At 41.5% G+C, this 12387-nt stretch overlaps 1 protein-coding gene across 1 annotated transcript in view; it reads right to left on the bottom strand.

Annotated features, from left to right (window-relative positions):
• Positions 1-357: 357 nt before the first annotated feature.
• Positions 358-12387, bottom strand: part of SRD5A2 (steroid 5 alpha-reductase 2) — a 29578-nt gene continuing 17548 nt past the window's right edge. The window contains exons 2-5 of the mRNA XM_026045899.1: positions 6029-6192; positions 2488-2589; positions 1326-1476; positions 358-729 (exon numbers count right to left, since the gene is read on the bottom strand). Of these exons, the coding sequence (XP_025901684.1) occupies positions 663-729; positions 1326-1476; positions 2488-2589; positions 6029-6192 (484 nt within the window). The 3' untranslated portion in view covers positions 358-662. The remainder of the gene's footprint in view (positions 730-1325; positions 1477-2487; positions 2590-6028; positions 6193-12387) is intronic.

Genomic DNA, 12387 nt, shown 5'->3' with positions numbered 1-12387 from the left:
TGTGAATGTGCCAGCTGAAGGTGCTTCCACCTCCCCAGACTTTGTGCAGCTTGTTCTGCCTCCGTGGCATGGCACGCCGCTCCCAGCCTGGTGCTGACACCAGCATACCTCTTGTGGCATTACAGTTCGGGGAGCTGACCTGACTTTTAGAAGGAAAGAAAGTGAAAAAAAAAAGGCGGACCAAGCTGTTTTCATGATAAAGGAGACCTCAATACCAGCTTATAGTTGGGCAACACCTGGAGAAGTGCTGAGGGCAGCTACACTGCTGCATGGGCACAAGCAGCAGCAGCTGCAGAGCTACCATAAACTGGAATGGCTGCTGAAGACGTTCTCTTGTCCAGTCACGAGCTTACTCTCTCCTTCTCTTCATCACTTGGCTTCATCTCTTCAGCCAATGATTTTTTCTGATGTCAGCAAAGTTATACCCATTTTCCACAGGTAGAATGCCACCGATGAGGGAACATGTTGTCAGGGGATCCATTTAGCCGTGGCTATCCATGATTTCCTCTGTACTTAAAAACAAGAACTTCAATTTCAAATTCCTTCTTGTTTTAACTCCATGTTACCATTTGCACAATTATTTATAGTCAGATCTAACTTCAAAATTAGGGATTGAAAAAAAATCCCTATAAAAATAGAACACAGAGTCCTTATTCCGATCATTAAAAAACAAAAGGAATCAAGGCTTTCCTTGATTTTGGGTAGTCCGTAAATGTCTTGAGATAGTACCTGAAAAAAAATAAGCAAGAGAGTGAAACTGCGTATATGCAAGAAAGCTGCATTGCTTCAATACAGCTCATCTGAAGAACCTTAAAATTCCTCCAAACTGCCTCATTTTGTAACCTGTATGAGTTATCCTGCAAAAGACTTGTCTCAAAAAAAAATACAGTAGGTTATTTAATTAAATGGAAACTATAATAATATTAAGATGATATGAGACAGAAAGTAGAAAACTTAGGAGTTCAGAGCATAGGACCATATCTCTGATCATACATGTATGATGTTGCAAAAGGATCTCTAGAACAGGCCCCCATTTATAATACGCAGTAAAAAGAGGCCTTGACATGGCTGAAATGGTAATGTAACTCATTAACTGGATTAAATGCTGGATTAAATGTCTATCAGATTCACTCAACAAGCATTCTAACCCACTGCTCTACTTTCAGACAGTCACATAAAGGTCAATAAACTTACCATACATGATAGGGAATTTCACTTTTATCTTTAATTTTGGCCTTGCTCTCATCCCCCTCCCTGGCATTTTGCAAACTCGATTCCAAGAGCAAGCAGCAACATACTGCAAGAAACACCTTGGATTTTGATACCTGTGATGGTGATAAGCACGTGGCCCGATGCAGCAAAGTGTAAAAAAGGCAAAGGCAAAGGCTGGTAGGGACCAGGTCGCTATGGCAAAGCCAAACCATTCCACAATTTCTCCAAAGTAGTTGGCTCCAGAAACATAGGTGAATAGTCCCCCTGCATTGAAGGACAAAATACGTATTTTTCACAATCTCATGCACATGAAACATCCATCCTCGTAATGTTGGCTGTACATTTCTTTTCAGAGCTCATAAAACTTCAAATCAATTATTTGAAGCCAGTGGAGCCAAGCCAAAGTACAAGGAGAATCTTGTAGAGGATTCTTGTACAAGAATCAGAGTTGATTCTAACACGAAGGCCTCCAGCACTTTCACAATCATTCATTTTGCATTTAGAGAGCGACATAAGAAAGTCCATTATCAGAATTATTGAAATTATAGTTCAGTGCATTCTCTTCTGGCTTTAAAAATATATTGCAACTTCACTACATTTAGGGAATTCAAAATTCAGACCTCAGTTTTGACTCTTAGCTAATCACAGCACCTACAAGAGACAGGTAAGTACTGGAGGTAATAAGATACTTAGTGAGATAAATTACCATCCACTGCAAGTCAGCAGGACACAAGACCTAAGTCAGGAAGCTTCTGGTTCCCCACACATATTTCTGCACAGTTAGAGGTTTGCTCATTTACTGCTCTGGCCCTTGGCCACTCTTCTTCCCCAAGCCTGCCTTCAAGGAGACAATGGAAATGACATGCCTCGTATCCTTACTATTATTTTTCCCTCTCAAGTCTACACTTTAAATTTCCCTTTTGCAATATAAGAAATCCATATCTTCTTACACATCAAGATTATTTCCTTGCTTGCAACTGCATTTTACATGGCTAAAACCTCTTGCCACATTCAATCTTCTCTAAGTTACCCAACCCATTTCCCACAGTCCTTCTTCACAGTTCATGTTTTCCAGACATTTCTGTTGCTCCCTGTGGAGTCTCTCTGGCCACCTCCCACTAGTCCCTGCCACTCAGACAGGTATCTGGACCAAGAACCTGAGCGAAACCATCATGTATTGCTATCATTGCATCATTGCCATGTATTGCACTTCAGTCAGAAAACATGCTCTAGCTCTATCTACTTTCTTTCAGGAGGAGGGGGACAAAAATATACCTTGTGGGATCTTGTAGGTGACTTCCCCTGGCTTCCTCAGCTGGCGCAACAGGAGATCACTGTGAATATTGATCCCCATTCCAAGCAGAAATAAGAGAAGGCCTAAGAAACAGAAATGAGAAATGAGTTACAAAGTCACTTCCTGGTCTTTCCACTTACACCTGCTCCAAGGACTTAAGCACATTTGTCAGGTAAATTTTTGGAGCAAGCAAATATAATACCTAAGCTGAATGGGCTGGAGTCCTTTCCAAGCCAAAAAGTTGTGGGGTTTTTGATATATTTTTTGATATGCTGAAAAGGCTACTTAACTGGGAAAGTATAAATGAGTTATAGAAAATAACTGTTTATCCTTGTGTCAGCTATGGGATCAGAATCACTTAGAATCGCCTGCACTGGATAACTTTGGTGTGGAGAGCAATCCTGCACATAAAGATGTGTACCCTGAACATGCTATTTTTTTCAGTGAAACCTGAATAACTTCCTGCTGGTGTGAGGAAAAGATGGACTTCCCAGCTGATCATATTCACCTTTTATTGCCTTTATTGTCAAAGGGGAGAGTACCTGAATGAAGTACCTGACTGCTGCAAGAGAAAGCAGAGCTGCCAAGGATGCCTAAGGGAGAAGACACTGGATGACTGCCTAGGGTAGATGATATGTGCATGCCTCAAAACCAGAGGGCAAGGGAACACTCAGTTTTCAAGAAGGGCATGGGTCAAAACAGAGAGAGGTCAGGAAACACCTCTGCACACAGTTTTGTAGATACTGTGATTGTTCAGCAGATTTTTTGTCATCATGCTTTAGTAAACCTCTATGTCCTATACCCAGATGAAGAGCAGAGCTTGGTGCTACTAAGTGCCACCAGCCAGAGCAGCTCAAAGTGAGGACAGTTCCTTTTTAGTCTGCTGAAAAGTTAACTGTTGGATGCCTCAAAGTTCCTTACTGAGTTTCACAGGTATGTTTATTAACGATCAATTAATATCCCTCAAAATCTAAGGGATCAAAAGAGGGATGAGCAATGAGTAAAGCTGCAGGTAACACAAAGTCCTTTAAAGACTAGCAAGGACATGTCTCAGAGTTGAAAATGCAGGTGAGTAGGCAGTGTGATGGCAACTGAAATGAAATGCACAGTGAACCCAAAATAATGCAAGTTTATGGAGAAAATACATTAATCATAAAGCATTTAGGTTCTAAATTTGCTGCTTCTTTTCAGGCAGTTTGTGAAAAAAGCTCCTAGCTGTAGTGAAGAAAATTATTAGGAGTAGAATAATGAATATACAGAGAAGACTGCACATGTCTCAAATCAAAGATATTGGTCCATTGGCAGGGCGTCATTACTGGCTGGCCAATATTGAGTAATAAATAAGAAGGACTTGAAAAAAGAGTTCTCATAAAGAAAGATTGGATCTCTTATAGATGTGAGAAAATATGTAATATGAACAGCAAGGAAAAACACCAAAAAGAAACATTCAGTTAGTTAAGAAGATTTCAAATCAATAAAAGGATATATTAGTAAATTTAGAACATGCTACTGCAAAGGTATCACTGAAGTCAGTCATTCAGCAGAGCCCAGGAGGAGGGCAAGCAGTTATCTGCACATGGAAAGTCCCCAGGATATCAGTATTGGGATGGAGTGGGAGTTGGGCGCACTGGGACTCGACATCCAAGAAAAGCGGTTCCTAGAAGGAACTGAGTTAAGTGACAAGATCCTGACAGCAGCTGAAAAGTTAGATAAGGAAATAGGCAAAGGATCTGGGATGGTGAGTTATTCTGGGTTGCTGAGGATAGGTGGGTGTTTATCCAGAGAGGTTAGCTCAAGGCAAGAAAGGAACCATCACTCTGCCTGTCACTGGAGGAGGGCCCTGCCACCCTGCTCCCCACTGGAGGGGAGTACTTTGCCCCCAGCTCTTTGCTGCTTGCTCTTCTTCTTCCTGAGGCATCTCTTAGAGCAGGTAGAAGTTGAAAAGGGTAGTGGATAGGCTGCTAGCACTAGCTGGCAGGCTCTCTACCAAAAGCACGTTGACAAGAGTCAGCCATACTGCAGAGTAACTGCTGAACTGCAGGCACATCGCATTATTCTCATTTTTCAGCTGGGGAAATGGGAGCACAGGTAGCACAAAAATATCCAGCACCTCACATGAGCCAGGAAAGCAAGCTACACCTGAGTGCAGTTTGGTGCAGGGGCAGCAAGGCCCTTGCTTTGGGCCAGGCTGTCTGCAAATGCACGGAGCAGTGAGCAGCTCGCTGGAGATATCTGGCAGCTGATGGCTACAATGATTCATTGACCAGACTCTATTTAGCTGCAAAATTAGAGATATTTGATTGAGAAACTCGGCAGGTGACCTGCCCTACATTTCATGCCACATTAGACACTGAGGAAACCATCTCTAACAGTCAAGAGGTAGGAGAAGAGATGGTGTGTGCTAGGCTGAAATGTAGAAAGTGTTGGTAAAAGTGCTGGTAAAACCTCACAATTCTAATAGTGACAGAATGTTGACAAGAGTCTGTAAAGGAGGAATGTATTGCTAGCCTCATTATTTATTTTAAAAGCTATTAAATATTTTAAGTACTGCTTATGCTGATTTCCTTTTTTTACACTTAATGTATATTTTTATTTATCACACAAATATATATATATGCAAATAGTGTGCTATGGTGTGGGGGGTATCTGATGGCTATGAAAGCTGTTATTAAATACCATCCAGTGTTTTTAAAATGTGATGTTATCCGAAAAGCCTGGTCTTTGATCCACAGCAAGGAACAGCATATACAGAAAGTATCTTGGCCACTTCATAGTCGTGACATCCAAAACATTTCCTCTGACTTCTATGCTAATCTTCATTGCTACACATGTAATAAAACATTATCCCTCTAACGCAGGCACCATATGTGTAATGCCACTAGCTGTTCCATCATAGTTATTCTCTCTGAGAGTTTACAGGGTCAAATTCACTTAGGCTATTAAGCTCCTGAATATAAAGGAACTGTATTAACATACAACCTCACGGTGCATGCTCTCTAATCCACCCATGTGCCTCATACAAGGGAAAAAGAGCCCTTTGTCTCGGCGGCCTCATTTGTGCTGGGGTTTCTCTGTTGGTCAGAATGGCTGCAAGTCTCCGTGGTGGGGAAAGCAAGCCACAGCTCGCACTTGCCCGCGGCCACTGCTTGGTAGACAGTTCTGGCTAAGCAAGGGCCAGTCCCTGACACTGCTTCTCGTGAGCCCAAAGCAGCAGGGTGCTCCAGTGCGGGGTCACTAAAACAAGGCTGGTGATTTGAAACTCTGCTCTCATATTTTATACTGTGTGCCTTCAAAGGTGGCTGTTTAGGAAAAAAAAAAAAAAAGAAAAAAAAAGAAAAAAAAAGAAAGAAAAAAGGAGGGCATTGTGTATTTACTTATTTTATCTAGGCCAGCAGGCAGGTTTTATGCTGATTTCTATCGCAACTGATTTGACTCACATGTTCAGCGGAGATTAGGACACAATTCCAAATGCTTACAAATTGCTTGGAGATTAGATCTTGGGAATCCTGCAGCTGTAATTACCTGATGTAAATCTGATGTCAGTGCACCAATCATTTGGATATTCAGCGCAGTAAATCAAGTAGTACCCCTGAAGGAAGCCATTATAGATACAGAATAACGTGCCAAAGAAAAGCAATTGCAGTGGGAAAGGTCTGCCTCTAGTGAAGAAGGGGTAAATAAATGTCCTAAGGTAGATAAGAAAACAAAGTCAGGCGAGAAAAAAAAAATGTTAGCACATTACACATGATGACATTGTATTTCCAATTTCTCTGTTTGAAGAAAAATGTTTAATAAAAAAAATCTTTAATAAAACATAAAGTACTAAAAAGGTCAATAAAGATTAAAACAATGGAAGGCAAACTGTAACAAAACCAGACTATCTAACAACTAATTGGAATGTGAAATATTGTAGATACTGACATTTACTGGCCCTTAAGGACTGAACACAGGGTGGGGAGCGAGAAATCTCCATTTGAGATGGTCCACCACAGCCTTGAGCTTTCCTCTCTGCCTTGCTTCAGCCTCATTGGTAAAATGAGGCACCGTTGCCCACCAGCAGCACCCTTATATTAAATCTTGGCTGCCCTTCACCACAGAAATGCAGATGACTGAGCAAAGGAGGCTGCGGAGGGACAGAGTCCACAGGTAAGTGGAGATGCCCCTGGCTCACCCGTCCTGGTGTGCGTAGCCTGAGCTTTAATCCCTTTACCCAGCACTGGCACAGATCCTGGCACAGGTTTCTCTGCTCATCCCTAACCCAGCCACCAGATCCTGCCTCTCCTCCCTGCTTTCAGACATGGCTCTCAAATAAGAAAAGCTAAAAAAAGCTTATTTTAAAATGCTAAATGCCCAGATTTTCATTTATCTGCAGTGATTAGGGCTTTCTCAGACAGAAGCTGTGCTCAGATCAGCATTAATATTTGTAGGAGCAAGTAGTTTGTGATGGTATAATTTAAATTTTCACTTCTCTGCAGTTCAAGGGAGCAATTGACCCTGTGGGCATCCTTAGATCATCCTTGGGGGAGTAAATTGGAGATGTTATATTCATGAAACTTAGGTTTTCTCTTACCTGGCCAATTTAAGTTCTGTATGTAGTAAAACCTAAACTCTTACTGTTCTTTTGCCCTCTTGGGCTTCACATTTTGCTTATCATACTAATATATGAGTGCTACTGACAGCTTATCCACACCCCCAGTTGCCAATATGAACTAAAGTAAGCTGAGACATAAAATGTCATAACATTATAAATCCAGCTTAAATCTTATCAAGCATGTCTAGAAGTGAGTAAGCTGAGCACAAGCAACAACAAGTTAATGTATTCACTGTTTTCCAAAGCAAGGTAAGTCAGTTTTCTGGTAATTAACACAGTGCTTTATGTAAAAGCGCTAAATACTTCTAAGTGTAGTGAAAGCTACGAGGTACAGAAATATTTTTGCAGGCTGTGGTATTGCATTGGTCATATTTACTACAGCATGGAAAGGAATGCTGTTTGGAGTAATGTTGCCAATTACTGGTTTTGCCCTTTGGGAATGTGAGGCTGGAGTTATAAGTAGGCGAGGTCAGCTTTAGCAATCAGACCTGCATGTTGAAATAATATTGACAAATTGGATCTAAACAGCTACAAGAAGAAGTGGGAAACTTGCAAATGGAAACTCGGAGAAATGGTATCGAAGAGAGGATGACCTCAGATCTGTGCATGGTGAGTTCAGAAGGGCGATTTACACAGGAGGTTAGAGTGAAGCTCACAGTGCTCCATCTTTTGTCAAAATCAGGAATGTTGGAGAATCTCTTAATTTTTATAGCTGGATGAGTGTTTATACCACCCAGATTTCACTATTTCTAACATGTACTGGCATTTCTCAGTTCCCAAGGAAGACACTTGTTCTCACGATGCTTCCTGATTCTGCTGTTGAAATATAACAGTTATTGCCTTTGTGTGGTGACTTGTCCAGGAGGCAACCCTGACAGTAACCAGAGGGCAAAAATGAGACATAGACTTATCTACTGTGGATGCAGTGGATGCACGACAGATGGAACCTGCATGAAAAATGCAAGGACAATCTCAGAGGAGCCAGCAGGCATCAGCTTTATTATTATTATTATTATTATTATTATTATTATTATTATTATTATTATTATTATTATTATTATTATTATTATTATTATTTTGAGGGAAAAAAATCATAGAATCATAGAATGCTTAAGGTTGGAAGGGACCTCAGAGGTCATCTAGTCCAACCCCCCTGCTCACGCAGGGTCCCCTAGAGCACGTGGCACAGGGCTGCGTCCAGGCGGGTTTTAAAGATCTCCAGAGAAGGAGACTCCACAACCTCTCTGGGCAGCCTGTGCCAGGGCTCTGTCACCCTCACTGACAAAAAGTGTTTTCTCAAGTTCCTGTGGAACTTTTGGTGCCTCAGTTTGTGGCCATTTCCTCTAGTCCTAAAATCTTGGCATGGCTGAAATCCTGTCTCATGGGAGATTTGAAAGTCCAACTCGGAACTTCACCCAAGAATCTTTGTTGTGGAGCAACTTTTCTGAGGAAATCTGCTTGGGACGGTACCTCCACAGGCCAGATTTTGTTCTCTCTGAACAATGCCATGAAGCCCCTGTTTTAAGACAGTGTTTGTCAATATACAGTACCTAGCTGCTTGAGGGCACACAAATTATTCCCAATGGATTTTGAAAAGGCAACAGAGAAAAGTAAGCACATCCAATAGGTTTAATATTCAAACCAACAGTTCTCTACTGGAATTATTTTGCTGTGTGAAAATAGAGTATCTAAGGTCACTGCTTTAAAATATTATATCAAAAACTGGACTTTTGGAGTTAGACTGAAGACACATTTGACCTTTTTCTTTCATTGCAATACTGATGACTAATCCTTTATTCCCTTATCATCTGGTCAAAGCTGCTGCATGTGACTAAAGCATTGCCAACAACTTCCTTCTAAATGAGTGAATAATAAATTATTCATCTTCTTTTCCATCACTTATTTTCCAGAAGAACAGATTTTGAAGAGAAAATTATAGGAAAGTGCTGTCATTGACAGCTTGTCAAATTCCATCTCACTGATACTAGTCCAGCTTACTTAAAACACCATGGAGTCCCACTCAAACTGGGAGAAACTATATATTTGTTCCTCTTTCCAAATAAGATACCACCCTTTTAAAAATATTATCATAATCCACTAACAGTGGGTTTTCAGCCCTCTACAACAGCTTGTGAATTAGATATATTTATGTAGCTGCTATCCCTTTTTGTCTCCACAGTCCAGATGCAGTAGTTCAGACAGTAGCAACTCATGCTTTTCAGTGCGGAGGCTGTAGGTGTTTCCTGTTCTCAATCCATGGTTTTTGCCTGGGGCAGCCAGTAGAGAGGTCAGGGCTGGTGGCTGGGGATGAGTGACATCCAATTCCTTCCTACGTAGTTTCTGCATCAGTCAGTGGGACCTGGCCACCTAGCTCTCTGCCACCAAGACCTCCTCCAGGGCTAACTGGGATGAACCAGGGAACAGGAATCTGAGATGTTACAAAGGCGGGGGTCTTGGTCTGCACCACTGGCAAGGATGACCCAACACATTGAATGGCGTCTTGGAAGCATTTCTAGGCATTCAGGGCTCCACACACTGCAATTCCCTGCCCTTCTCCCCAGCGTGCCCTTCTCCCTGCCCTTCTCCCCTCTGAGACGGCTCAGAGGGGATATGATTAATATGTATAAGTTCAGGAAGGGAGAATGCAGGGAGGAAGGGGACAAGCTGTTTTCACTGGTGGCCAGCGATAGGACGAGGGGTAATGGCCACAAGCTGAAGCATAAGAAGTTCCGTCTCCAGGTGAGGAGGAACTTCTTTCCTGTGAGGGTGACAGAGCAGTGGAACAGGCTGCCCAGGGAGGTTGTGGAGTCTCCTTCTCTGGAGGTCTTGAAAACCCGCCTGGATGCCACCCTGTGCCACACGCTCTAGGTGTGCCTGCTTGAGCAGGAAGGTTGGACTAGATGATCTGTAGAGGTCCCTTCCAACCTTGAATATTCTGTGATTCTGTGATTCTGTGTGAAGATATGACATCAAAAGAGGTGTGATTTCTGGCAGGCGGCCTACGGAAGGGCCCTGAGCCCAGGCAGCTGGACCTCCAGGAGGATGATGTTTGCAGAGACCTTGCAGCTCAGCATATGCTGAGGAGACTCCATGGCCTGCTGGGGACACACACTGGAAAATCCTTCACTGAGTAATGAGTATGGATATAATTATGGAAGGATTCACCCTGTTGGCTGAGCTATGACCCTTCCAGTTCCCACATCGCTGGAACATCAGATAAATACAATCACTTGTTGGGCTAAGGCCCAGTTCTGTAAACTCCTCTCAAATTATAATCCTCTGACTGTGGTGGGAACAAGAGGACTTTCCTTTTATCTGAATCAGGATGATTAATGATCTTGCTACACAAGACTGCAATCAGCTCTCCCTTCAGAACCACGTCCAAGACACCTTCCTTCCACGCTTCTCCAACAAGTTTTGGATAAACTTTTGATCACTATAATTTAAGGAACAAGATAGATATGTATATCACTGAAACACTTAAAATACAGCAGTATTAAGGAACAGTAATTCTGTAATGTCAGGTTCATTTCTAGATGATTCTGTCTAAAAAAAATTGCTCATCCTATCTGTGCTAGGATAGACTAAGTCTATCCTTGGGTTCCTTTTTGCCCTGATTAATCTAATGGGGCACCAGTTCCTAAAGTTGTTCTTGCTTGAGGCTCCTCTAGTAGCCCAGATTCTATGCTGGATAAAGACTTCTGGCAAGAGCAGACTCATCTTTTCTGGGAAAGAGACGGAGGCATGCATGTGATGAAAGGATGGGAAGGCTGAGGAAATCCTGAGACAGATTGTTTGTGCTCGTGTTTGATAACTTCTTCAGAAAAAGGGCAAAAGAGAGCAAAAAGGCCGGGCAATGTTAGTTTAAAACAAAACCAGCAGAAATGCAGGCAGGTTCAGAATGAGAAGAAGCCTTCAGAATGAGAAGTCTGGAAGTGTCTTCCATATCGGAACATTAGAGCTGCTGAATTTGGACTGGAGATAATAAGAAACATAGTACAGATAAAAACAAAACAAAAACAAAAAACAAACAAACAAACAAAAAAACCCCCAAACACAGGCAGTGTTAAAAAACAATCTATTTGGGAAAGCAGAAGAGCAGTGTCCAAGAGTTTTCATGAACTGAAAGGAAGTAACTCCAATGCAAAGAACATTGAAGAGCTCAGTAGGACTAGAAGAGGGGTTAGTCACTGGTTATAGACACAGGCAGGTCTTATAATAAGGAAGAGAAAAGGTCTAAACATTTGCAATGTGTATTCATTTACATAGTTCAGGGGATAAATCAAATTCCCATTAAGAGATGCAGAAGGCAGCCTCTCTTCCAGATGACAGCCCACCACATATTGCACTGTTACTGACTTCTGCCAAGACTAGGTACTGACTGTGATGGACTTCTGCTCTAATCCTGCATGATAATGTCAGGATTTCATAATGTCTCATGTCTCATCTTAACAACATTGCACATCAACTAAGCAAGTTAAAAATGACTAAGTAAAATCCTTGGAAGAGATAAGCATTTGCTTAGCACTAGTGTTTGGGAGGAGTGCTCCAGAGTGATATGATACTTTCTATCCCAGAAAAGCTGACACCAGGGGTGGTAGCGCTTGCAGAAGCCAACTGCACCTAACAGTGACAGTCAAAGGGAATCCACAATTGTGCTTGACTTTTGCCCATTGAAACTTTGCTTCTGTTTTAAAAAAGATCAGTTGCTTACAATAGTTTTGAATAAAGTGGGATAATAGGAAAAATTACAAATATCTCCAAAAATGTGCAACTGATGTGATTTACCAAAAATAAAATGTTGGTTCTAACTTGCTGTCCATCACTGATGAAAAAAAAATAGGATGCATTTAACCTGAGACAAATTTAAGAGATTGGAGTAAAATAATTTTGAATTGTAACACCACAAATCAGTCATTCTGGCAATCTAGGACTAGTCAGTATGGTCAATTGATGGTCATAAATTTTATGTATATGATAGAATCAGCAAAGGAAGAAGTCTTTTTTACATTCCATATAAGTATTGGCGGATTAGTAGAATAGCTGAAAACAAGAAATAAAAGGAAACAGACAGAACCTAGTAATGGGTATTTGCTTTTAATCACTAAAGAACTATGTGGGCTTGACTCCAAGAGAATTATTTTTGCTCTTTTAAATTCATTACAACAGCAGACAGGTTTTGAAAGGGTTTTCCAAGGCTGTATATGAAATGATCCCTTGCTCCTCTTGTTCTTCTTCCATCATTTCTAAAGCTGTCACTGGGAAAAAAAAAAAAAAAAAAAAAAAAAAA

The sequence above is a fragment of the Nothoprocta perdicaria genome, unplaced genomic scaffold (genome assembly GCF_003342845.1).
Source record: "Nothoprocta perdicaria isolate Ctin4 unplaced genomic scaffold, notPer1 scaffold_414, whole genome shotgun sequence".
Classification (NCBI taxonomy): Eukaryota; Metazoa; Chordata; class Aves; order Tinamiformes; family Tinamidae; genus Nothoprocta; species Nothoprocta perdicaria.
The sequence above is the reverse complement of the archived record's forward strand: the minus strand, read 5'-3'. Positions and strand labels throughout refer to the sequence as shown.